The 26,448-nt window shown below is 43.2% G+C and overlaps 1 protein-coding gene across 5 annotated transcripts in view; it reads right to left on the bottom strand.

Annotated features, from left to right (window-relative positions):
* Positions 1–26,448, bottom strand: part of LOC139367194 (voltage-dependent L-type calcium channel subunit beta-2-like) — a 107,428-nt gene that overhangs the window by 65,080 nt on the left and 15,900 nt on the right. The window contains exon 1 of one of the 5 annotated variants that reach the window (XM_071105355.1): positions 10,559–10,614. The exons of the other annotated variants lie outside the window; for them this stretch is intronic. Coding sequence (XP_070961456.1) covers positions 10,559–10,576 — 18 coding nt within the window. The 5' untranslated portion in view covers positions 10,577–10,614. Of the gene's footprint in view, positions 1–10,558; positions 10,615–26,448 lie in introns of those variants that run through there. 5 annotated transcript variants of the gene reach the window in all.

Genomic DNA, 26,448 nt, shown 5'->3' with positions numbered 1-26,448 from the left:
ATGGTTCTAATGGTGAATTTAGCCTCAAGATGCTTTAGGGAAACCATATCTTCATAATTACACATCAGAGGCCCCCTGAGTGCGTTCGGTGCAATGTGTGCTTCTGTGTCTTTGAAATTGTGATAATATCATCTCAGCGCTCATGTAGCAGAAACCTTAAACGTGAAATAATGTGTTAAAGCGTGAGAACACCAACCCCCCGCTGTGTCACTGTGTGTGAAGCGGGGCAAAAGGCTGGAGCCACCGCCACAAATAGAGTCCATATGAGTTAGGCTACACTACAGGGTCACAGAAAGACCTTCTCCTTTAAACTATAAGCCAACGTACGTGTCAATTCTGGATTGGTCAAGTTCAAGTGTTGTTGCCAATATATTTTCTCATTAAATATGTTCACTTGACTCACGTCTCACTCTCTCATCCATACAACTTTAACGCATCATGGTGTCAGAAGTGGGATAAGCAGGCCTATAGCAAATCCCATGATACACCACTCCTCCTCAGCCACCTGGCATTGCCCAGTGGTGTAATTGTTAGTCCAAACCCTATCAAACAGTTGCAAAATGTTTTGCAACGAAAACGAGTTTCTAATGGACATATTAAGGTAGGTCCCTCCCTGTTTGGTTCTGTTTGGTTCCTAGTGAATACACCCCAGATGTTTGAGAGACATTGAGAGAACCACGTGTTTGGTGGGTAAATCCTACTAGATTACGTGACTATGTTTGCTCTGCTCTAACCCCTTTCCAAAGATTATAATCCAGAGCGTGTGTTGGGCAGTGTTAGAGACTATTGCCTCGTCAGGACCACCACCTAAGCCCCTACTCTACAGAACACGCCTGGTAACAAGGTTATATATCTGGTATAACAAAACAAATATAAAACCTAGGAGGCTCATGGGTCTCACCCCATTCCATAGACTTACACAGTAATTATGACAACTTCCGGAGGACATCCTCCAACCTATCAAAGCTCTTGCAGCATAAACTGACATGTTGTCCACCCAATCAAAGGGTCAGAGAATGAATCTAGTACTGAAAGCGTAAGCTACAGCTAGCTAGCACTGCAGTGCATAACATGTGATGAGTAGTTGAATCAGAGAGAGAAAGACAATAGTTAAACAGATTTGAACAAATACATTTTTTACAAAATTAAGGAAAAGCAAGAGAGAGCTAGCTATATTTCGTAGAATATTTCTTTTCACTTTCACTTACTTAGCTAGCATCGAATGCAGCTATCTAGTTAAGCCGACTCAAACACCCAGCCCAAACAGAGAGGGATGCTATGTTAGCTAGCTGGCTATGGCTATCCAACACTGGAACTCTTCCAATTCAAGGTAAGCTTTTGGTTTTATAAATGCATTGCCACTGGGACCCACTGGTGTAACTGCTAAACTGCTTGCTGCTGACTGTACACTGTACTGCATGATTATAGCGGGTTGACTAACGCGTTAGTTCTAGTATATACAGTATGTTGACTATGACGTGACAACAATGAAGGCTGTGTGCAGCGGTTAGTGGTCATGATATAAAGGTTTGACATGGAAAGTTTTTTTCGCCTGGTCACAGATAGGGCTGTGTCGGTCACAAAATTTAGACAGCTGGTGATTGTCAAGCAAATAACTGTCAGTCTCACAGTAATTGAACGTTCATTTACATAAACACATTTAGCATCTCCTGGCTTCCACACATAGCCTACAAGCCACTGATGCTGACCTTTGGAACATTTACATAATAAAAAGTATAATAAATCCATGTGATATAGCCTACACCTTCACAATAAATGCATTTCTTATTTTAGACAGTTCTAAAGAAGCATGATATGAAGAAAATGTCATCTATTTCAGAAGAACAGAATAGCATACTCTGAGTTGTCCTTATGTTAGGTCCTGACCTGGCTATGCTGAATGGCGGTGGGCTACACTAGTTCATTTAGCAAACAAGATTCGCTTAGAATTCCGTGGCATTATTTAATAGTATGAAGAATACAACTGAACAAAGCTGCCAGTTAGGCTCTACACCCCTTGTAAAGCGGATTAGTATGCTTAATTTTAAGATGCTATTTGGCCACTTTAGTTGTGATACAAACCTTATTAAAACATATAGGCCTATGGGCTGGGCTAAATGAGGTGTGCGACTGTGATTCAAAAAAGGCATTGTTTCTTATGCTGGGCATCAAACTTTGCAACTTTGTTTTCAAAAGGCTGATTTGGTTATTGGTTTGTTCATGCGCACGCCCTGTTTGTGTGTAGCCTCGGATTTCTTTTCGAGGGAATCTACTTTTGTAATAGTAACAGATTGTAGCAGTTAGTTTGTTTTGGTGTGCATTGAGAGCATGTTTTCCTGGAAAGTCTTTAACTGTTCATTACTTTCGTTTGCATCTCCAAGTTGCACCTTGTCTTTTCTTCTGGGAGAAGCCATGGCTTGTTGGACTCGTGTCGCCACGCCACTTTACCAACTGATTGGTCCGCTGTTGTACAAAGCTGAGTGCTCACACTCTCCCAGTTGCTTGGGGATATGTTGATTCATCCATTTTAGCGAGCCTTTCATGTGACGGAGAAAAACGTCTGTACATTTTCTATCCTCATTATAAGATCAAATCAAATGAATTTATAAAGCACTGCTTACATCAGCTGATATCTCAAAGTGCTGTACAGAAACCCAGCCTAAAACCCCAAACAGCAAGCAATGCAGATGTAGAAGCACAGAAGGTATAGAAGATGCTGTTCATTGATAGCCAGTGTACTGATGGTTTATTAGTTAATTATTGGGTTTTAATGAGGAGGATGTGAGTGTGTTCTCTGTAATCATCATACTAGGAGCAATGGTGCACTTTGTGTGTGTCTGTGTGTGTGTGAGAGTGTGTGCGTGCGTGCGTGCGACAGATATCAGTAATTGGGGTGGGTTGAGCCAAGGTTTGAACAGATCAATTGTCCTCTTGTTCTGCCATATCTACAAACATAATTACAAATAATTTGACTGCAAATTGACCGCAAAAAGTCCCAAAATATATGTTTGACTAAAACATAATAATGTGTATTTCTATTATGCATGGCAATACTTGGGAACTGATTTCTTAAACAAAGATCACTTGGAGCAGATTTCCTGGTGTTTTTCCCAGTCTTTTATTTCAAACAATGAAAAAAATATATTTATAATTTTTTTGCTCAGAAAACTTGGGGCCAAATCAAACCACCCGCGGCGCGGACTGACAGTTGGGGAACCATGGTATAGGGGATAGGGTGCCATTTGGGACAAAGCCTGAGAGAGTAGGCGGTGACTGACTGGTAGTTGTGGGAGATGGAAAACCCACATTCTCTCATTGGCTAAAATAAGAATGTGAACAAGTGGAAGTGCCCTGTGGCATTCTAAATTCATTACATTCACAAAAAAGGTTCAAAACTATAAAAAATGAAACAAATAAAAATAACCATGGTTTTCAAACCACTCAGCTTCCATTCCCTCCCAAAATAACCTGCCCGGAAACAGTGCCTCACCCCTGGAAGAGACTCTGGTAATCAATATGAGCTACTGTTTAAATCATGAAAGGCATTTTTCTACTATCCCCTTAAACTCAGTTCACATATCGACTCAATATCCCAAAGTAGGGACCATATCCATAAAGCGTCTCAGAGTATGAGTGATGATCTAGGATCAGGTCCCCAGTCTGTGTAATCTCATTCACTATGTTCTAAAAGGCAAAACTGATCCTAGATCAGACTCAGAGACGATTTGTGAATACGGGCACTGAGCAAACATCAAATCGATCCTATTCAACCACCCAAACAGGCCCAAAGAGCTCTAAGGCTGTGTTTACACAGGCAGCCTAATTCTGATCATTTTCCACTAATTGGTCTTTTAATAAATCATATCAGCACTTTTGCAAATAATTAGGTCAACAATCTGAATTGAGCTGCCTATGTAAACGCAGCCTAATTGATCAATTGCACATTCCTTTGTGGAACAATATAATAAATCATAATGAACAAACTACAGTATGACTGTATTCTTACAGTATGTTCACTTCTTCCATTGTTAATCTGTAAAATCCCATTAAATGAGAGTGGACGTTTTTGTAAAGTCAACAAGAACACTGGTGTAACACTAATGGGCTAGAATAAGCCACGATTAGATTATTAAAGAGCTTTCTCCAATCTGTAGCACTTCTTCCTAGGGGGTTTTCTCTTGCCAACAATCCTATTAGACAAATGCAATGCTCCAAGATTACACTCAGTGTAATCAATTTGAATTCCTAGGAGAAAAAACCCACAAACACTTCCAATTGTCCAATTCTCTGAATTGCTAGGGGAAAAGCCCCACCAACACTTCCAATTGTCCAATTCTCTGAATTCCTAGGACAAAAAAACAACATATAACTTGTTATCAGTCAAATACTTGAAGGGGTGAATAAAAACAATAGTGAAATGTAGGGATGCAGCGATATTACTTTTTTGGCCGATACCCGATATTTAAACATTTTAGCGGCCTTTTAAGCATTCTAGCACAGTCAAATGGTTGAAACACACACACACACACACACACACACACACTGACCAAAATGTTATATTGTTGGCATTTACGCATGTCCCCATTACCAGTAAAACATAATCAAAACCTATTTCTTTCTCTTGCTTGTTCAGTTGTTTCATTCTCAACCAGGATTTCATCAGACATGTCAAGCAGTGAAGTTTCAGCTGCCTGCCCGTGGCCTCTCTTACTCGGTGCGCACTGTCACTGTGTCTGTTTCATCTCGTCCATCTGTGTCTAACATTTAACATGAACCCTGTTTCTTATCTGCATCGACGTAGCGGCCCATGTACCTAGCATCGAGCATAGTGGCGACACAGTAAAGAGGCTCAGAGAGAATGCCACCGAATCACTTGTTCACAGCATCTAGTAAAGTACTTTTCCAAGTTAACCCGACAGTCTGTGTCGGCATTTCTGTTGAGCGGGAGTTTCAATCCCATGACAGAGGGTATCACGTATTCTGCAGACGCAGTTGATGAGCTTGTTTCTCAAGTCAGTTCATGTTCATGTTCACAAGTTTCAAACATGTTCTCAAATGCCATTGAAATGGCAGCAGCGGTATGAGAACCAGCACATTCTTGAGCAATACGGCTTTCCTCAGTACGAAATCCTTGTCGACCCACTGTGCTGTCAGGCTCTGCATGCTCATGAGTCTGACATCACTGGTCCAAATGTCAGTCGTGAAGTTAATAGCAGTGACGCCCATAGCAAGTAGCTAATGGATGTGCATTTCAACAACACTGTGTAACTCCGGTAGGGTAACATCTGAAAAATAGCACCTACTTGATAGTGTGTACCGGGGCTCGAGGTGCTCGACCAGTCGGCGAAAGCCAACATCATCCACGGCAGAGAACGGTTGATTGTCAAGGGAAATGAAATGGATTTCGCCTTTGAGTTGCCTCGCTGAAATGTTCTTACTGCTCGACCTGTTGACTGCTCGATCCACACAGCAGACATTGTGGGCTAGGTTAGGAATGCTGTGTTGCACATGTACCGCTATATTTTTCGTGGCGTCATTACATCATCTACCTACATTGTATATGCGTGCATGTCAGCTTTGACATCTCCGTTAAGCTAGACATCGGGCATTTTTAGCTAATATCGGCCGATTCCAATATGCTTAGCGATATATTGTGCATCCCTAGTGAAATGGTCAAATCTGTTGAGGATGTTTTACGTACAAGTACAGTAACTACTACACACTTCCCAGTAGGCATGGCCGGTATACGGTATATACCGTACACCGGGGTATTTTGAAAAAGCCCCAGGATGGTTTTTCAGTACTCTCAAATACCGTCAAAACTATTTGACATTTTTCAATACATTTTAAATATTTGTAGCTACGTAAGTTATTACCTGCCATCAACTTGTGCAACATCTTATGAGATAAAGCAGGATGCTTTCTTCATTTCACCAGTCACATTATTTTAAATGATGAAGCTTACCGTTGTTCCCTACAACAGTTGAGCCAGACATGTTTGTTTTTTTCATGTAAATAGCACAATGGGAGAAAGCGAGCTGGTGAGTTCGCAAAGTTCTATATCTATCAGTGAGTGTCTGTCGTGTGGCGCACCTGAGGTGATAAAGTAACACTTGTGTGCATATGTTTGCCAACAGATATCTTACAATGGCTTTCTGCCAGAAGTCATAGAGCTCTGGTTGAGTTTTCTGTACGGCTGCCATTTTTCCCCCCTGTGCTTTCTACTAGCGTTATTTTCTCCATTCTTCTTTTCATCTGCTCCATGTACACATGTTGCTCTTCCTTCAGAAAGCATGCATTACAACTTTGTTAATTTGGACAATTTCTCTCGTTCACTTTCGCTTGTAAATGTCCACACTCCCCGAAAATAGTAGCTACTAGCTATGCTTATATAACTTTATGAGCTGGATTTGCCTGTCTTTGCAATTAGCTTGTTGGTTTTCGCTCGTTAGCATTTAGCTTACAGTTAAATTAGTTATAAATTAGTTTGTGCTAATTTTGTTAGCATTCTGGTAATATATGCCCAATGGGCTTTTCTTGGGTTTTTAGAACCCAAGAATCGGTGAAACCGAAAAAGCTATGATTGTTTCTCTGAGTAAAGCAATGTAATGCTGCACCCAAAGAGCATATGCTCATTATCCTCTGACTAGAGTACAGTGAGTCCTAATGAACCACCCCCCCCCCCCGGGGCAGAGCAGAGCAGCATCTGAGAGGGGTTACCTTAGTTACATGGCCACTGCCCTGGCGCCCCAGGACTGATTAGCTCTAATTACAGAAATATAGAGGCGGAAGTGTGTGAGAGAGAGAGGAGGGAGGGAGGGAGAAGGTTAAGAGATAGGAAGAGCGATATGGAAAATGGAGAGAGAGACCCAGCTGCTCACTGCACTGCACTGCACTAAAGAGTTGTGCTGGGCATAGGCGCTAAATAAACCTGGTAACAAATAGCACACATAAATGCGCCAACCCTACTCATCTGTCAAATCTTACAAAATACTGGGGGGGGGGGGAGTTTATGATTTAACGTTACATTTACATTCCACATAACATTTTCCTAATCACTTCTGTTTATTGATCTGTCTGTATCTCTACTTCGAGTTACCTCTTGTACAAACACATAGAAGGGGAGGAGAGCCACACAGAGAGCCACACAGAGAGCCCACCTCTGTGAGAACATTTGAACTCAACACTCACGGTGAGGTACGCCAGACACACTGTGAGAAAATCACGTGTATTCCCCTGAACGTGTCGTCTACCCAGAAACAGGGTTGGGTCCAATTCTCCTCAATGCTTTTCAATGGAATTGGAATGTCAGTTTACTTCCCGGATTGACTGAATTGAAATACGCAATTGAGCCCAACCAGAAAAGCCATGTAAAGCTCAATACCTACGTTCATTATGAAAATCAGAAAGGAAAGCTTACCCTCAAAACCAGGTGTTTGCTTCTTGGAGGCTTTGGTTCTATTGCAGGCTTGTCCAGCATCCCAAGGGGAATCAGAATCATGATAAGAGAGTGCCCCAATACTTTATGAATAGAGACTAGGCTACCACCACAAGAACAGATTAGCACATACTAGCCCAGACAGCTATGCAGATCACTGCACCAGTGTAGAAGTGTCTATGTGCTAAAGTGAACACTGAGTCACTTTACGCTTACTGAACACATTGGCTGTCCCACATGGACGCCTATGAAAAACTCTTCGACCCGGGTAAATTAGCTAGGACTGCTGTCCCGATATAGTCAGGCACAGACAGGCACGTCAACAAACGTAAGCCGCACGTACGCATGCATGCCAGACACGCATGCACATGTACACACACACTTCAATGGAGGGAATTGACAGATGGACAGAAATACAGACAGGCAGGCAGGCAGACAGACACTACCATCAGACAAACAGACGGGCGATTCCACACCATCATAAGACGGGCGATTCCACGCCATCATAAGACGGGCGATTCCACGCCATCATAAGACGGGCGATTCCACGCCATCATAAGACGGGCGATTCCACGCCATCATAAGACGGGCGATTCCACGCCATCATAAGACGGGCGATTCCACGCCATCATAAGACGGGCGATTCCACGCCATCATAAGACGGGCGATTCCACGGCATCATAAGCAGGAAATATTTTTGGTTCCTCAGATTGTTCTGGCAATTCTCACATAGAAACTTCATTGGGAGGAAGGAGGTTCGACATGCTTTTGACATTTGTATTAACAAATAATACAAATAAAAAATCATGATGAAAGTGGCTATCTGTTTTGAGGCATGAGGCATGTATAGGTCAAAAATGTTTTGACATATACATATGTAACATATGTAAGACCCTATGATCTGTAAACCGTACATGATACAGACAACATCTTTCGCAGTGGTACTTAAGTACAAATACTTTAAAGTACTACTTAAGTCGTTTTTGGGGATATCTGTACTTAACTATTTATATTTTGACAACTTTTACTTCACTACATTCCTAAAGAGAATGATGTACTTTTTACTCCATACATTTTCCCTGACACCCAAAAGTACTCGTTACATTTTGAATGCTTAGCAGGACAGAAAATGGTTCAATTCGCACACTTATCAAGAGAACATCCCTGGTCATCTCTACTGCCTCTGATCTGGCGGGCTCACTAAACACACATGCTTCATTTGTAAATGATGTCTGAATGTTGGTGTGTGTCCCTGGCTAGCTGTAAATAAATTAAAAATGAAAAAGTATTTGGTGCCATCTAGTTGGCCTACATTAAGGAATTTGAAATGATTTATACTTCTACTTTTGATACTTAAGTATATTTTAGCAATTACAAATAAGGACTATGTGTAGATTCTGAAATAAATGTTTTCACGTTCATTTATTCACGATGAAACATATTAAAATGAACATCTCAAAAGTACCCATTTTGATTTAGCTTATCTGAAGTCATATTCTTTGGAATAATATACTTTACAAGTACATCACATGTCCAAGATGGGCTCTCTGCTACTTTTGAAATTATTATACATTTGATGAACACCACCAACACAGGGAATGGGAAATTAGATTGAAAGCGAACGTCCTCTGCTAGTAATTTGCTGAATGTAAAGGAGGGCTGTGATTGGTTAATGACCTAATCATGTCCGTTTCTATATATAAAATGGGTAATTTATCCAAAGGTACCAGTCTAAACATAAGCCCAATCAAAAAGGGTACTTTCTCGAATAAATTAATGTGAATTGTTTTCATTCAGAATCTAAACATAGTCCTTCCACACTGCAACGAGTTTAATGGCACCGCGATGCTGTCCGTACCATGTACGGTTCACAGATCATAGGGTGTTACAGGAGGAATGTGTCGGTCTAAAAAGGACCTAATATGGCTACTTAGGTCATGATTTTCTACAAAATCATTCGTGATTCAAATGTAAAAAGCATATCAAACATCCCAATGAACTTTCTATGTGAGAGTTGGCTAGAACAATTTGAGATACAAAAAATATGTTACGCTTACACTGCCATGGAATCGCCCACAGGCAGGCAGCCAGGCAGGCAGGCAGCCAGCCAGGCAGACAGACAGACAGACAGACAGACAGACAGACTCCTATCCCCCTAGTGGTTTGAGGGCAGGGTACCATGGCACTGTCCTCATTGATTAGCTGGGTGAGTGGAAGGAATGTCTCTGTTATGCTGCTATGACGTGAAATTCACAGGCACACACACACAAATACACACACAAACACACACCCATGCACACACACACACACGCACGCACACAAATAAGAGTCTTTAAAAGTCAGTTTTAAGGGTACCATAGGCAAAGTGTCTGAGCATCAACCAACTCTGAAATAGAGGACACAGAATATGATACAGGGCAGTCATATGATGTGTCAAACTCTAGCCTCTGTAGAAGAGCAACAACCCACGAGTGCAATGGCTCCATGTCTATTTGATCTCCTTCTCACTTTGTAATGATTGCTTCGAGGAATGGAGGTTTAAAGCGTCTTGCACCAATCCAGGATTGACCGAGAAAGAAACTATCGCCATCCTTCTTCTTGGCGGACAAACGCTGGTTGTCAGTGTTTTGGTTCTGATACATTTAGCATAAAACAATGACAACTATAATAGAGGCCTATATGAACATTTATGGAAACACCAAGTCCACTGGTGATGTTATGGAAATAGCCTACAGATCTTTCAGCCAAAGAGAGGTCTCATTCATACCTGGGTCTAATTTATAAGGCACCGAACCGGAGGAATACGGACTAAAACAGGAAGGGACTACATGGATTTGTCCAATAAGAAATGCAAATTTCCGTCTTCTGTTGCAAAACGTTTTAAAATGTTTTCCATTGCATGCCCTAATGAATACAACCCAGTGGTAGGATGAGAGACACTCCAGCATGAGGAAGAACTATAGTTATAGTAACTGCCTGTCATCTGAAACAAAGAAGTCTGCAGCCTACAAAGTAAACAGTACAAAAGACAAAACAATGACTTCTCTAAGCCAGAAATAAATCATCTCACTAAACACAAAGACAGGGGTCCACCATTCTGAATAGCTGTTGATATTTTACCTTTGGCTTCTTCGACATGCTCGCCGTCCCAGACTGCCCGAGACACCTGTGTCGCTAACTCTCTGCTCCAACGCGACAGCGATGAATTATGGAAATCCCATGGATTTGTTCAGAGTACCATGACCCAGGGGTACAAGCAGCTGACGCCTTATATAAAAAATACCCAACCTATTTACCCTCAGTCAAAATGGAATTAAACACAAAAAAAAAGTTAAGCTCTACTGACAAGTCGCTCTCCATTAAACCGATCGACCAATCCCAAAACTAAGGATGCTCTGCTGTCTGGCCAGTTAGCTTCCATAGCCAGGAAAGGAAAGGAGATTGTTGTCAGCCCCGGCAAGGTCTGTTCTCAGGAACGTCTTCAACTGGAAATTACACGCCTGTTGTTGACTGAGCCCATCTGAGGATCTCTGGGGCAGACACACACACACACACACACACACACACACACACACACACACACACACACACACACACACACACACACACCACGGGGCCGGTGCCTCTGTGCAGTGTGCGTGAGCATACCCATACACACAAACACACACTACACACACATGGAGCTAGGCAGCCGTGATAGACATCATCGGTGTCATGGTTCGCTCCAGGGTTTTTCTTCAGCTCGCTGGGAATTAGGCTTTAATTTGATAGTGTGACATCTGTCGCCTGGGCTGGACCTCAGGCTGACAGGCCGGCCTGTGCTCCCTTACTGCACACACACACACGTCTCGCATCTCTTACAGACACATCTATCACAGTCTTTACACACACATCTCTCACAGTCTTCACACACACATCTTACACTCTCACCACACGCACACATCTCACACCTTCATCACACAGATGTATCCCATCTAGGGCTGGGCGGTATACCATATTTTACGATATACCGGTATTGTTGCACGGTCCGGTTTGGGTTTTTACTTGACCTTCTATAGCGGTATTTGAATGTTTGGTTTGTTAAACGTGTTAAGCCTTGCGTTCCGTCCATTTTTATAGTTTACACCCGCTACTTGAGTCATCCCTCTCCGCTCTCTCTCTCTCTCAACTAGCCCCGCCCCGTCACTCAAGGAGCGCATTTGTGGTTCCGCGACCACGAGACACTTGCGTTCAGTCTGCATGGTCAACGCAGGACATACAACAATGTTGAAGACAACGATGACCTTTCCACTTCTTAATGCTTCTTAATAATATCAATCCACAAAGTGGTATATAATCACACTATTAGTTTGTGGTACTTACATCTGCAAACAGCTAGTTAGTCTTTCCTTAGCAAGTTCTAGCTAAATCGTGCTAGACGCTAATCGACAGACCGACACTACCATCTGGAGCCCTATCCCTGGCCCCGCCTGGCCTCCCTGGCCCTCGTTAGTGCTATTGATGTGGCTGGTCATCAGTGTTGGGTACCATCACATCACAGCATCTGTATTGTAACTATTATTCCGATTGCATCACATAGAGATCCTTTAACTCACCATTTCATTGTGTACTGCATCAGGTCTGTCCATGAAGGTCAGGGTAACCGGTCCGAAATAACTTTTGTCATGAGGTAATAACGCAGTCTAGCATTAGTAAGGGTTTGCTGGTCAGGTCAGTCAGTGAAAGGGTGCAGCCATAATTAAGGGCTTGTTCATTTGCTGCTCACCTGGAGTATCTGGCTCGATGGCGGATTTGATGATGATCCAACTATTGAAGATTGTACCTGATTCTATTGTAGATTTGTCCAGGTTGACTACTGTCGTCTATGGCCTAGGGATCCCACTGCCAACTTGATCAGACTACACCCAATACTAGATTCAAATGTTACTGCACTGTTCCATATCATTCAGGTGCAGCACGAGGATAGAATGCAGAAAGCAGCATTTACGCACCATATAGGTTTCCTCCCTCTGGAGGAAAACACACAAAATACACCAATGTTTATGCACACACTCACAATACGGTTCAGAGGGGAAAAGCACAGCAGGTAAGATTTACGTCATGAATCGTGTTCTGGAGGCAGCTCTGCAAGAGTGGTCACGAGCTGGCACAGCCACAAAGTCATCAAATCTGAACCTAATCCTAACTTAAACCTAACACTAACCTTAACCACACTGCTAACCCTAATACCCTGACTGCACTGCTCGCATCGCGTGCGCGTTGCAAAATACATTTGAGAAATCTATATTATTCAATTATTGCACCCACACTGCTCGCACGTGTCAACGAGCATCTGCGTTGCCAGGGGCTAAAATAGAAGTCCTTTCTATTTCTGACGCAGATCGCGCTGCAAGTCCTGCCTCTCCCATCTCCTCATTTATAGAAACAGGTACCCACGTGCCATCTCCTCATTGGTCATACCCACGTGGGTGATTGAAAGACGAACTGTGTTGCCGGTTGTCGTGGTAATACCATGAAAGTTTAGATGCCAATCACCATATAAGTTCAATGATGAAAAAGCCTGGAAGGAGGAAAAATGACTAGAAACGATTCGGTTGACCGTTTTATGTGTGGATTAATTAGAGGTCCTTGTGCATGTCAGGTAAAATAACAACTCAATGTTTATAACCCAGGACAAATTAGCTAGCAACAGCAAGCTAGCTAAATAGGACAAATTAGCTAGAAAGTGCAAGCTAACTAGCCATACATGTTTAATGCTTTTCGACCTGTCCCCAAATTAATGTCATTGGTTCAGAGTTTGTTTTGATATTTCAACCTGATCGCGTTTGGTGTAGGGGGACAAAATAAATGTAATGGCTAACCCTAACCTTAAATTAACACCAAAAAGCACATTTTTGTTTTCATACATTTTTACAATATAGCCAATTTTGACTTTGCAGCTGGCACATCTAACGGTATTTGCTCAGTTCTGCCTCCAGAACGAGACTCATCCCAATAAATGTCAACCTGCGAAAAGCACACACAAGAGTGTGAACTAACATAGTGATGTACCACAAAACAAGACTGCATGTCTTAAAGCATAAATCAGATGCTATACAGCTGGTCTAGCCTCAGGTTCCCTACATCTAACCTCTCCATATCATTTGACCCAGTTACAATTAATTGAGGTAATAATTATTTACATAATTGAAAAGATGAATGAGTGAGATTGAAGTTTTTGAGTTGAGATTGTGGTATCATAGCTATCTCTGCCTCATTATTGGCCTCCTGCGGAAACAGATACAGGCAGAGAAATAGAGAAAGAAGCAGTGAGAGAGAGAGAGAGAGAGAGAGAGAGAGAGAGAGAGAGAGAGAGAGAGAGAGAGAGAGAGAGAGAGAGAGAGAGAGAGAGAGAGAGAGAGAGAGAGAGAGAGAGAGAGAGAGAGAGAGAGAGAGAGACAGACAGACAGACAGACAGACAGACAGACAGACAGACAGACAGACAGACAGACACTGGGAGAGAGAAATAGGTGAAGAGTTTGAGGAAAACAGAGATGCTCGTGGGTAACCGGGCACCAGACTAAGCCCCTCCCCATCTAGCTGATTTCATCTGAGCAAAACCACTCTCTCTCTCTCTCTCTTTCTCTCTCTCTCTAATCTCCCCTGATCCATCTGCACTGGCCCAGAGTCAGAAATGAAACACACTCCCCCACACACAAACATAATAGGCCTGACATACATAGTTTTGTAAATGCACATTCAGATAACAATTGTGCAAACCTACAAATACCGTGCAAGCACACATGCATACTCTAAGGACAATCACTACAGTGAATGGGCATACATGTAAGCTAATAACAAGCATAGGAATTAGAGGTCGACCGATTATGATTTTTCAACGCCGATATCGATACCGATTATTGGAGGACCAAAAAAAAGCCAATGCCAATTAATCGGACGATTTTTTAAATGTATTTGTAATAATGACAATTACAACAATACTGAATGAACACTTATTTTAACTTAATATAATACTTAAATAAAATAAATTTAGCCTCAAATAAATAATAAAACATGTTCAATTTGGTTTAAATAGAGAAGAAAGTAAAAGTGCAATATGTGCACTTTTAAGAAAGTTAACGTTTAAGTTCCTTGCTCAGAACATGAGAACATATGAAAGCTGGTGGTTCCTTTTAACATGAGTCTTCAATATTCCCAGGTAAGAAGTTTTAGGTTGTAGTTATTATAGGAATTATAGGACTATTTCTCGCTATACGATTTGTATTTCATACTATTGGATGTTCTTATAGGCACTTTAGTATTGCCAGTATAACAGTATAGCTTCCGTCCCTCTCCTCGCTCCTACCTGGGCTCGAACCAGGAACACATCGACAACAGCCACCTTTGAAGCAGCTTTACCCATGCAGAGCAAGGGGAACAACTACTCCAAGTCTCAGAACGAGTGACGTTTGAAACGCTATTAGCGCGCACCTAACTAGCTAGCCATTTCACATTGGTTACACCAGCCTCATCTCGGGAGTTGATAGGCTTGAAGTCATAAACAGCGCAATGCTTGAAGCACAGCGAAGAGCTGCTGGCAAAACGTACGAAAGTGCTGTTTGAATGAATGTTTACGCGCCTGCTGGTAAATCATTCCCCGTTTGGCGAAGTTGGCTGTCTTTGTAAGGAAGAAATAGTCTTCACACAGTTCGCAACGAGCCAGGTGGCCCAAACTGCTGCAAATACCCTGACTCTGTTGCAAGAGAAGTGACACATTTTCCCTAATTAAAATAAATTCATGTTAGCAGGCAATAACTAAATATGCAGGTTTAAAAATATATACTTGTGTATTGATTTTAAGAAAGGCATGGATGTTTATGGTTAGATAGACTTTGGAGCAACGGCAGTCCTTTTTCACAAATGCGCACCGCATCGATTATATACAACGCAGGACACGCTAGATAAACTAGTAATATCATCAACCATGTGTAGTTAACTAGTATTATGATTGAGTGATTGATGTTTTTTAAGTTTAATGCTAGCTATCAACTTACCTTGGCTTCTTACTGCATTCGCGTAACAGGCAGGCTCCTCGTGGAGTGCAATGTAAGGCAGGTGGTTAGAGCGTTGGACTAGTTAACCGTAAGGTTGCAAGATTGAATCCCCGAGCCGACAAGGTAAAAGTCTGTCGTTCTGCCCCTGAACAAGGCAGTTAACCCACCGTTCCTAGGCCGTCATTGAAAATAAGAATGTGTTCTTAACTGACTTGCCTAGTTAAATAAAGGTGTAAAAAAAACAAAAAAAAACGGCCAAATCGGTGTCCAGATATACCGATTTCCGATTGTTATGAAAACTTGAAATCGGCCCTAATTAATCGGCCATTCCGATTAATCGGTCGACCGCTAATAGGTATACGCATACGCCCAATACCTTCCCATTGTCCGTCCTGCAGACATGAACATTTTAAAATGACTTAAAGTCTACCTCAAAGCAATAATACCTGTAGTCTACCGCTTACCGAAAATACATAAAAAAACCTGTGCTTCCAGAATGGCATTTCAATCACATGACTGGATTATTTATCATGGGGCTCATGGTAAACTTTCTGAGTCCCTCCCGGTTATACTCATCAGCTAATGGAGACAATGCTTTCCCCAGACAAACACACATGCATCTCCAACGTCACTGACTTTCAAGTTGACATAACATTATTTATTTTTTAACAACAAACATTGCTATCATGAAAAGACAAAGTAATGGACTGATTGATTGTTATCTGGGTTGGGCATGGCCAGATCTCATAAAGTGGGCATGTAGTAGTTATATAATTCCTAAATCGCTAAAGCCTCCCCTGAAATAGCCATCGGATGGCTCAGGAGAAAACTAAAACCACGGCTATCTATCCCAGGTTGCACTCCAGTCCTGCCACTATCAACTACCCCCAGGGTACCAGTGTGAATCTCAAGTTTTTTTTTTTTTTTTTTTTTTTTTTTTTTAAATCAACTCCTTGAGATTAAGTCAAATCCGAAGATTACAGAAATGCTTGACAAATCCCCAAAACAAATGTTATTGTTGTCTGTCACTTTGTCATAACCCCAATCTGGGCTAGAAGATTGAAATAATGCCTATGTCAACTGCAGAATGTAGTATGTATGAATGTAGTTAGTACTCCATGCTTAGATAACAGCTGGCGATGAACGAACTGGACTAACATACAAACAATGTAATTTCAGCGAAGGCGCTTTTTCAATTAGGTTAGGAAAATAAAAGAACTTCCTGTTCTGGAAGAAAACTATACGTGAATCATCTGCTTTCTGACGGTGTTAGAACACCTTTAAACATGGTAGACTTCTGCCTTGGGGGAGGGAACGGCTCAACAAACATTAAACTCGCAAATGCCGCTATTAGAATGAACACTGAATGAGCAACACTTTCCTGACAATCAATTCTGTCACAATTTACAATGAAATACTTTTGAAATATCCATGTGTTCCTATTGCTATGATTCAATGTGATATCTGACAGAGCAAATGTAGAACAAGTGATTGTTTGTGGGTTTGAAGAGCGCCTAGAGCGCCAAGTCAAAGCACAGAGGTAAGTAATGGGTAGGGTAGCACCTCCATCCCCTTCCGCCCTCCCCTGAAAACGCCCTACATTCCAGAGCACCGCCTGCACATACGCCACTTACCCAGGATACATTTTTATTCTTGGGTGGTTTGAGCATGGCAACAGGAGCAGCCTGGCAGCATGGATGGAGAGAGGAGCCCCTCCTTAGATGCTCTTAGCCCCAGAGTAGGAGCAAGTTCGGCGGGCAGGTGAGAGCGGGACAGGGGGTAAGGGCCAAGGGGCCGCGGTGGAGCTCAGCCATGGGTCTTCTGCCCTCCGAACTGTCAAATTAAAATCCTCCCCGGCTCTAGACGACTCCAACATCTGTCAGGAGTGGCGGACACATCCGACCGCAGCACTGCAAACACACCCACAGGAAAAGAGGAAGAAGAAAGGCAAGTAGAAAACAAGGCGTCAACACCTTTCCGGTTCTCCAAGCAGCGTAATCGTCGTCATTGTCAAGACCTGAGAAAGTAGAGACATTCCCTCCAAAAGTTGGATCCACTTCTTCCTCTTCTTCTTCCTCCCGGTAGTCCAGAGTAACCTCCTGGACTGATTATGTATTCATGGCTGGCGATGAATATGCAACGCCCCAACCGGCAGGTTTATAACCCGCCCTCCTGCTGTACCGTAGCAAGTGTCCAATCGCTGAGCAGGTCCTTGCCGGTGGCTCCCACGGGTGGGCTTATGGAAGCATTAGGAGGAAAACACTGATTCTGCTGGTAACAGAGGGCGGAGTTATGAAGTTATCCTCAGACAAGCAGATCAGAGATCAGCATCACTCCCAGAGGGTGAGAGAGTCAAGAGAGCATCCGCCCGGAATACCTGACCTGGTAACTTGCTATGGAAATCTACTGACAATTCTCTGTCTAGGTTTTTCCTCCCTCTCTCTCTCTCTCTCTCTCTCTCTCTCTCTCTCTCTCTCTCTCTCCCTCTCTCTCAGGTCGATCCTCACCCTACCCTGTGTTGCTGAAGCTCCTCGATCTCACATCTCTTTCTCTCCCACGTCAAACTCGTTTTCTCTCTCCCCCTTCCTCCATCCTTCTCTCCCCCCTCTCTCTAGGGTACTGTATGTGTTCTCGCCTGGCTGGCACCTGTTGCCAGGGCGCCCAAGCAGAGATAGGTACTCTGACAAGCCAATGGGGTGAGGGTAAACTAACTAGGAATGAGGTTTTATTCTGTTTTCTCTTATCATTCCCAACCCTTCAGCCTTTTCCTTTACTATCCTCTATCCACACAATTACACCCAGTCTCCCACTATCTGACCACGATCTCGGCGTCTCTCCGTTTTTTACTGACTCTTACCCCTCTAACTCAATCTCGCCCGCCTCTCTCACTTTCACTCCTTCTCTTACTCAATAAACTTCTCTCACGCTCACAAGTTCTCTCACTCAACCTCCTGCCCCTCTCTTTCCATTTGCCGCCTGTCTATTTGTTTATACAACATGTCAATCCAGATCAACTGAAAAGATTGTGACTTAGTTTTGGAACTATCACTGCTGTTTTGATGCCGTTTTGAGGTAGGTAATTTATATTGGATAGTAATTGTTCTACAGTGGCATGCATGGACACACACACACACACACACACACACACACACACACACACACACACACACACACACACACACACACACACACACATACACACACACACACACACACACCTTCCAAACAACCTAGACCTACATAATCATTAACAAACAATTAACAGGTTCAGGTTCAGAATTAATGGTAGCCTTTACGTAACATTTTATGTAGCCCTAATACAATTCTAACGTCTGTCACTCGAATTAACTGTGCTCAAGTATCCATATGGGCTAATGACCGTCTCCTGGTGCGCGGAGGAGAGGGAAGAGAAGGAGAAGAGGGAGTCTTCTGCATCCCCACTCTTAATTGGATGCTAAGAAGCATCTGTTCCCTTTTTTACGAGACGCCTGACTTAGTGTGGATGCGCAGGCGGTCTGAGGTGCCCGTTATTAAATTGGCATGGGCCGTGCCTGGCGCTCCCTAAGTGCGTAATGGTACCTTGATGATGGGCCATTTCTCTGTGTGTTTTATAGAGATGGGCTATATAGGCCGTCGACGCACAAGCCAGAGGGTCGTATACAGTGGAGGAGTCAGTGTAGATGGCATGAAATGGAATTCAACTGTGGATTTAATACAGCTCTGAAATTGGAATTGGGATCTGAATACTGTATGTACTTTGCACTGTTCCGGTACTGACTTGATTGAACAAATATGAGTATCAAGGTGGAGCAATGGAACAGTGGAGCCTCCATGATCTTCCAGGCATTTGATCAACACATAAGTGCACTCTCATAAATAAAGGTGCTATCTAGAACCTAAAAGGGTTACTCTGAGAAATCTTTGATGAACCCTTTTTTGGTTCCAGGTAGAAGAACCCTTTTGAGTTCCATGTAGAACTCTTTCCACAGAGGGATCTACATGGAACCTCAAAAAGTTCTACCTGGAACCAAAAAGGGTGCTACTGTTACTTGGAACCAGATGAGGTTCTCCTATGTGGACAGGCGAAGAACCCTTTTGGAACTCTTTATTTTTTCTAAGAGCGTATACACCTCTATTTTGTCTGAAGAAAGTCATCACACATTTCCTTCCTATATCCGACTGTATTCAGATTTGACACAGAGGTTCTTCATTCGCACCCAATACTAAAGGGGAATGAGTATTTATTGTAGATATTTATCTTGCCCATCAGCTCTGTTTGGATGTCATTATCATGCTGGAAAATAGCCTACGGTTAATGAAAATAATGTGTCAGATAGCATTTGCTCTTAGTTTGCTCTTTCTGGTGACAGCACCAATCCAGCCTAACATGTGTCAGTAGTCAGAGACATGACTGAAATGAATTGGGTGATGAAAAGAACTGCATATTAATCATATATTACCAACCAACAAGCATGTCATGGATGTAGGATTGCAACATTCCGGTAATTTGTCCAAAATTCAGGTTTTCCAGAAATCATGGTTAGAGGATTCCGGATTTCCTTTTTTATTCCGTCTTGATTCCGGGAATATTCCAATCAGGATTTGTGGAATACCTGGGATTTTTGGGGGAATTTATGGGAATTTTGCAACCCTACTGCAGAACTCACAGAACTGAAAATGTAGTGCATACACACAAATATAAATGACGACAAGCACTTGTGACTATATTCTTCATTTTTTTTCTAAGGAGAATCCATTTAAGGATGAGTTGATAATGATATAAGAAAGAGAGGAAAGCTGTATTTTGATAGGAGCCTGACCAGACACCACCAGTATGCTGTTACACAAGTGAAGATCTTAAGCATCAATCTACAGTAGTGAAGGACGAGCTGAAGGAGAGTGGTGCCACTCCACCATCTTCACTATTTCCAGGATAGCCCCTCCTCTCTTCTGCCAAAACAGGGGGAGGGGAGGGGGGCTATCCTGAATTTCTCAAATAAGAAAAGAATATACCTTTTTTTCCCAAACATTTTTGCTGCTGTGTGCACTAATGTATACAACCCAGCCCGGTGAGTGTTTTTAAACAGCAGTACCTAACTCCCTACAGATCTGTCTCTGATCACACCCACCACTGGGTCTCATTGAGATCAGTGTTTCCAGACCAGTGAGTTACGATACATACACAAGGCCTCCGCAGACGTATATCACAGTTTCCACTACTCCGAGGGTAGAGATGACAGATTATGTGAAAAGCCTGTAAAATCCTGCGTGAAACTGAGATATTCCTGGGGTCTTCTTCTGTGGTCAATTAGCCATCCCATTTTTCCGGACGTTTCCCTACCACTCTTGGGAAAAGTGGAGGAACGTTCATCCATTGCCAAGGAAACCCAGCTCCATACAAAGTGTCTGCTCTGGCCCGACGTTCCGGCTCTGGGCTCTCATCCTAACGCGTGGAAAACTGGGAATTCCAGGTCACACATTCGTCAGGGGAGATTATCTCACCACTAGCAGCTCAACTTTATGTTTCAGGGAAAAATAAAGTATTCCATGAAATGCTCTGACGCTTGTCTCGTGTCTCACTCTTTATTAGGTTCACTTTCATCACATACCCAGCCAATGTGACATACTTTGAAGAAAATTACTGCATCGTTTTAGTATAACCTCTTAAAAAGTGAAGAAACACTGGATTTCCTCCAGGAGTGGACAGTGAGTAGATAGATTCTATACTGACATGGACACACATAGAGTAGTGCATTGAATAGCAATACATCATGATCAAACAGCTTGCGCAACCGCTGACCTTGCATACTCTTAAAAGGCACAAGCACACACACACCAAACCACCTACAGTACTAAACACCTCACACTGCAAAGACAGTAAGGGGTGGTGTCCCAGACACAGATTGAGCCTAGCCCTGGAAAAATAAGAACTTTCAATGGAGAATGTTTTTTAGTTCAGGACTAGGCTTCATCCGTGTCCGGGAAACTGCCCCTATGGAGTTGTGTCTACTCTGTTGCTGCTACTACACTCACTGTGTTGCTAAACTCGTGCAACAGGCTACAAATCACAGGAGGTTGGGAGCACCTTAATTGGTGGAGGACGGGCTTGTGGTAACGGCTGGAGCGGAGGAATGGTATCATTCCATTCGCTCCGTTCCAGATGTTATTGTGAGCCGTCCTCCCCTCAGCAGCCTCCGCTGCTACAAATGCACTACTCTCCGGTCCTGTTGCGTAACGGGAACCAGGAAAAGCAAACAAAATAAAGGGAGTTTGACCGGGCCTGCTGTCTTCAATTAGCCCCGTTTCCGTGCAGAGTGTCTAAGACCGCCCTGGCCCTTCCGTCTGCAACTTGTCAGTGTCAGACAAGAGTCCCATCCAGGCAAGGTCTCCCATTTTGCGCTCCAAATTCCAACGCAAGCGTAATTGTGTACCGCCCCATTTCGGACGTAAAACGGCGGTTTGGGCCTCCATATTGGAAACATGTGAGAGGAGTGACATAGAAAGAGCGGTGTGTCACGGAAGGAAGCAGTCTCGGAAGTTCAAAAGGCAGCTAGAATCACTTGAACATGCTTGGGCTCTTACCACACCATATACTGTAGTCTACAGTAGTAAAATAGCCATATATACACAAAAATACAAATCCATACATGCTTTATTCATGTCACTCTTCCACAAAGAACGTCTTTCTGCATTTTCAAAAGCATCCCACACGCAGAGAGCTCTTGGTCCCTGCTCAGAGTGTCCAGCATGCCGTGTCGTGAGTAGAACAACAGCCATCTCTCCAGCTGCACAGGGGCAGTAAGCCTAACCCCTGCAGCCTGCAGCCCTGCACTAATCCACTCATCATTCAGATTATAAATCCGCTCTTTTGTAAGTGTTAATCCAGACCACGGCAACATGAGTGTGCGTCCCGGGCAGACATGGCCAAAGTGACTTCAAATCAAATCCAATTGTATTTGTTGAAAGGTGCCAAATACAACAGGCGTAGGTCAACGTTACAGTGAAATGCTTACCTACAAGCCCTTAACCAACAGTGCAGTTTTAAGAAAGATAAGTGTTAAGAATGTCTTTACTAAAATAAACTACGGTAAAAAAATACAAATAAAACATTTAATAAAAATAATAAAAATAAAGAAGAACATTTTTAAAATAACAAATAATTAAGGAGCAACAATAAAATAACAGTAGCGAGGCTATATACAGGGGTTACCGGTATAGAGTCAATGTGTGGAGGCAATTGAGGTAATATGTACATGTACTGTAGGTAGAGGTAAAGTGACAATGCATGGATATAAACAGGTCCGGGTAGACATTTGATGAGCTGTTCAGGAGTCTTATGGCTTGGGGGTAGAAGCTGTTAGGAAGCTTTTTGGACCTTGACTTGGCGCTCCGGTACCGCTTGCCGTGAGGTAGCAGAGAGAACAGTCTATGACTGGGGTGGCTGGAGTCTTTGGCAATTTTTAGGGCTTCCCTCTGACACCGCCTGGTATAGAGGTCCTAGACTTAAACAGAAACCGCTGTGGAAGAGCGGTAAATGAGGATTTTTTGTTGTTGTCGTCATCACAGTTGATAATTTACAACCATTATGTCAGCTAAAAGACTTAAGTAGTCTGACATAGTAGTAGCTATAACAGCTGTACTGGCAGCATAATTCATGTGTTTTATGCTGATTGGACTAGTGTCATTTATCCATAGAAATGTATGTACAACCTCTATGGCTTCATCCCACATTATACCTATACTATGTAGTGACTAAATTATTCTAAATAGGGAATAGGGTGTCATTTGGGACAAAGACTATGTATCTCAGGGTTTTTTCGGGCTGCTTATGTCCAAACAGCCGTGCTGTTATGATTTTTGTTGTCTTTTGTTTTTTGCATTATTGTTTTCTGTTTTCCTTTGTCTTTCTCTTTTTTTCTCTTTTGTTCATTTTGTTGGTTGTTGGTGAATTGGGGGATGGAATTATTTTATTTTTCTTGGGGGAGGGGGGGTGACGACAGTGTGTGTGGGTGGGTGGGGGATCTCGGATGGTTGAGGGGCAGCTCTTGGGGCTGATGGGTCGCTGGTTCGGTTTTGACCCTGTGGGAGATCTGTCGACGTACCCTTGAGCGGGGCATTGGCCCTGGTTGCATCTGTGTGTCCCTCTGGATGGGAGTCTATCAGACGTCTAATGTGATGTAGATGTTGAGCTGCTTCACTGCAAGTTTGATGTTTGAGCCATTCAGATAGCATAAGCCATGGCACAACATTTAGAATAACATTTAGAATACCAGGAAATGACACTAAACAAAAATGTAAACACAACTATGTTACAAGCATTTCGCTACACATGCAATAACATCTGCTAAATAGGCGTATGGTATGTAACCAATAAAATGTGATTTGATTTGGTCAAAGATTTGACTGACTTACAGTTCATATAAGGAAATCAACCAATTGAAATAAATAAATTAGGCCCTAATCTATGGATGTCACATCACTGGGAATACAGATATCTTTAAAACGAAGATAGGGGTGTAGATAAAAAAAACAGTCAGTATCTGGTTTGACCACCATTTGCTTCATGCAGCGCGACACATCTCCTTCGCATAGAGTTGATCCGGCTGTTGATTGTGGCCTGTGGAATGTTGTCCCACATCAATCCAGAGCATCCCAAACATGCTCAGTGGGTGACATGTCTGGCGGGTACGCAGAACATGGAAGAACTTGGACATTTTCAGCTTCCAGGAATGGTGTACAGATCCTTGCGACATGGGCCCGTGCATTATCATGCTGAAACATGAGGTGATGGTGGCGGATAGATGGCACGACAGTGGGCCTCAGGAACTCGTCACGGTTTCTATGTGCATTCAAATTGCCATCGATAAAATGCAGTTGTGTTCGTTGTCAGTAGCTTATGTCTGTCCACACCATAACCACACCGACACCATGGGGCACGCTGTTCACAACGTTGACATCAGCAAACCGCTCGCCCACACGACACCATACATGCTGTCTTCTATGTGCCAGGTACAGTTGAAATCAGGAAGATTTCAACTGTGCCAGCGTGCCAGTGGCCATCGAAGGTGTGCATTTTCCAACTAAAGTTGGTTATGACGCTAAACTGCAGTCAGGTCAAGACCTTGGTGAGGACGACGAGCATGCAGATGAGCTTCCCTGAGACGGTTACTGACAGTTTGTGCAGCAATTCTTCGGTTGTGCAGACCCACAGTTTCATGAGCTGTCTGGGTGGCTGGCCTCAGAGGATCCCGCAGGTGAAGAAGCCGGATGTGGAGGTCCTGGGATGGCCTGGTTACACGTGGTCTGTGGTTGTGTGGCCAGTTGGACGTACTTCCGAATTCTCTAAAACGACGTTATGGTAGAGAAATTCTCTGGCAACAGCTCTGATGGACATTCCTGCAGTCAGCATAACAATTACACGCTCCGTCAAAACTAGAGACAGCTGTGGCATTGTGTTGTGTGACAAAGCTGCACATTTGAGAGAGGCCTTTTATCGTCCCCAGCACAAGGTGCACCTGTGTAATAATCATGCTGTTTAATCAGCTTCTTGATATGCCACACCTGTCAGGTGGATGGATTATCTTGGCAAAGGAGAAATGCTCATTAACAGGGGTGTAAACAAATTTGTGCCCAAATTGTTCGTATGAAAAACATGGGACTAACACTTTACATGTTGAGTTTTTATTTTTGTTCAGTGTAGCTTTAAAACTGCACATTTTCTCTTAGCCCCATGAGAAAATCTGTAGAATTGCAGGAATTTTGCTATCAAACTGCACAATGGTATCTCCACTACATGGAAAATGAGTAGAATTACAGGAAATTAGTTTTAAAACAGACAAATGTTGTCACTGCGGCCAACGGGAGGGCCTCTGAAATGTTCAATCAGCGACCACTCCATTGGCCACGCCCATAGCCACGCTCTTGTCACACCCACCACCTAAGCCCCATTTTGATCCAGAAAAAAACCTGCATCTACTGTAAGCATTTAGTTATGGCTGGCTTTGATTTAGACCAGCGAAACGTCATAATGGAATGATATCAAACTACAGGCCAAATCTGAGAACATTCTGTACACATTAACAACCAAGCTCTGTGGGGGGTGACATCATAATCTGGGGGTGACATCATAATTGAGATCTGGGGTGACATCATAATTCATACAAAGGTGAACCTGATGAAAACACTCCTGCACTAATGCATCATGAGTTGGTTATAGTACCATAAAATCTGCGTTGCTGGGTGCATGTGTAAAATGTGTGTGTGTGTGTGTGTGTGTGTGTGTGTGTGTGTGTGTGTGTGTGTGTGTGTGTGTGTGTGTGTGTGTGTGTGTGTGTGTGTGTGCGAGTGCGTAACATCTGATCTGAAAGGGGTTACAGGGACATCTAGTGGTGACAGCAGTCCCTGTGTTATGTAGTGTGTGTGTGTGTGTGTGTGTGTGTGTGCGTGTGCGTGTGAAACAGTAGCTACTGTTTCACAGTACACTGCAGGGAGAGAGAGTGCAGAGCCAGCCAAGAGACTTCTATCTCTTCAGTCTATAACCGGGCACGAATAAACAGAACCAAATGTAAATCAAAACTGGACGTTGAACTGACGTTTGTGCCCAGTGGGATGTGTCCGGCGTCTGCAGCGCGGAGTCTGAGGACACCGCTCTATGCCACCCACTGACGACATCCTCAGCTCTCCCTGTCCAATCCCCAAAATAAACATTAAATAAAAGATGCATTAGCTGCCTCCTAGTGTGGCTGGCTGGATGGGTCGAAAGCTTGGCAGTCCGCTAAGAGTCGAGCGCTAAGATTTCTCGCAGCAAGACCCTGCAGTCTCAGGGAGGGTGCAGCCGGAACAGAGAAACAATTAAGCTTGCAGATAAACAGAGAGAGAGAGAGAGAGAGAGAGAGAGAAAGTGTGTGTGTGTGTGTGTGTGTGCGTGCACGCGCGTGCGTGCGTGCGTGCGCTTGTTGCTGTGTTCACTCTCTCAGG

Source organism: Oncorhynchus clarkii, chromosome 15 (assembly GCF_045791955.1).
Source record: "Oncorhynchus clarkii lewisi isolate Uvic-CL-2024 chromosome 15, UVic_Ocla_1.0, whole genome shotgun sequence".
Taxonomy (NCBI): Eukaryota; Metazoa; Chordata; class Actinopteri; order Salmoniformes; family Salmonidae; genus Oncorhynchus; species Oncorhynchus clarkii.
Note: the sequence above shows the minus strand (reverse complement) of the source record. Positions and strands in the feature narration are given on the sequence as shown.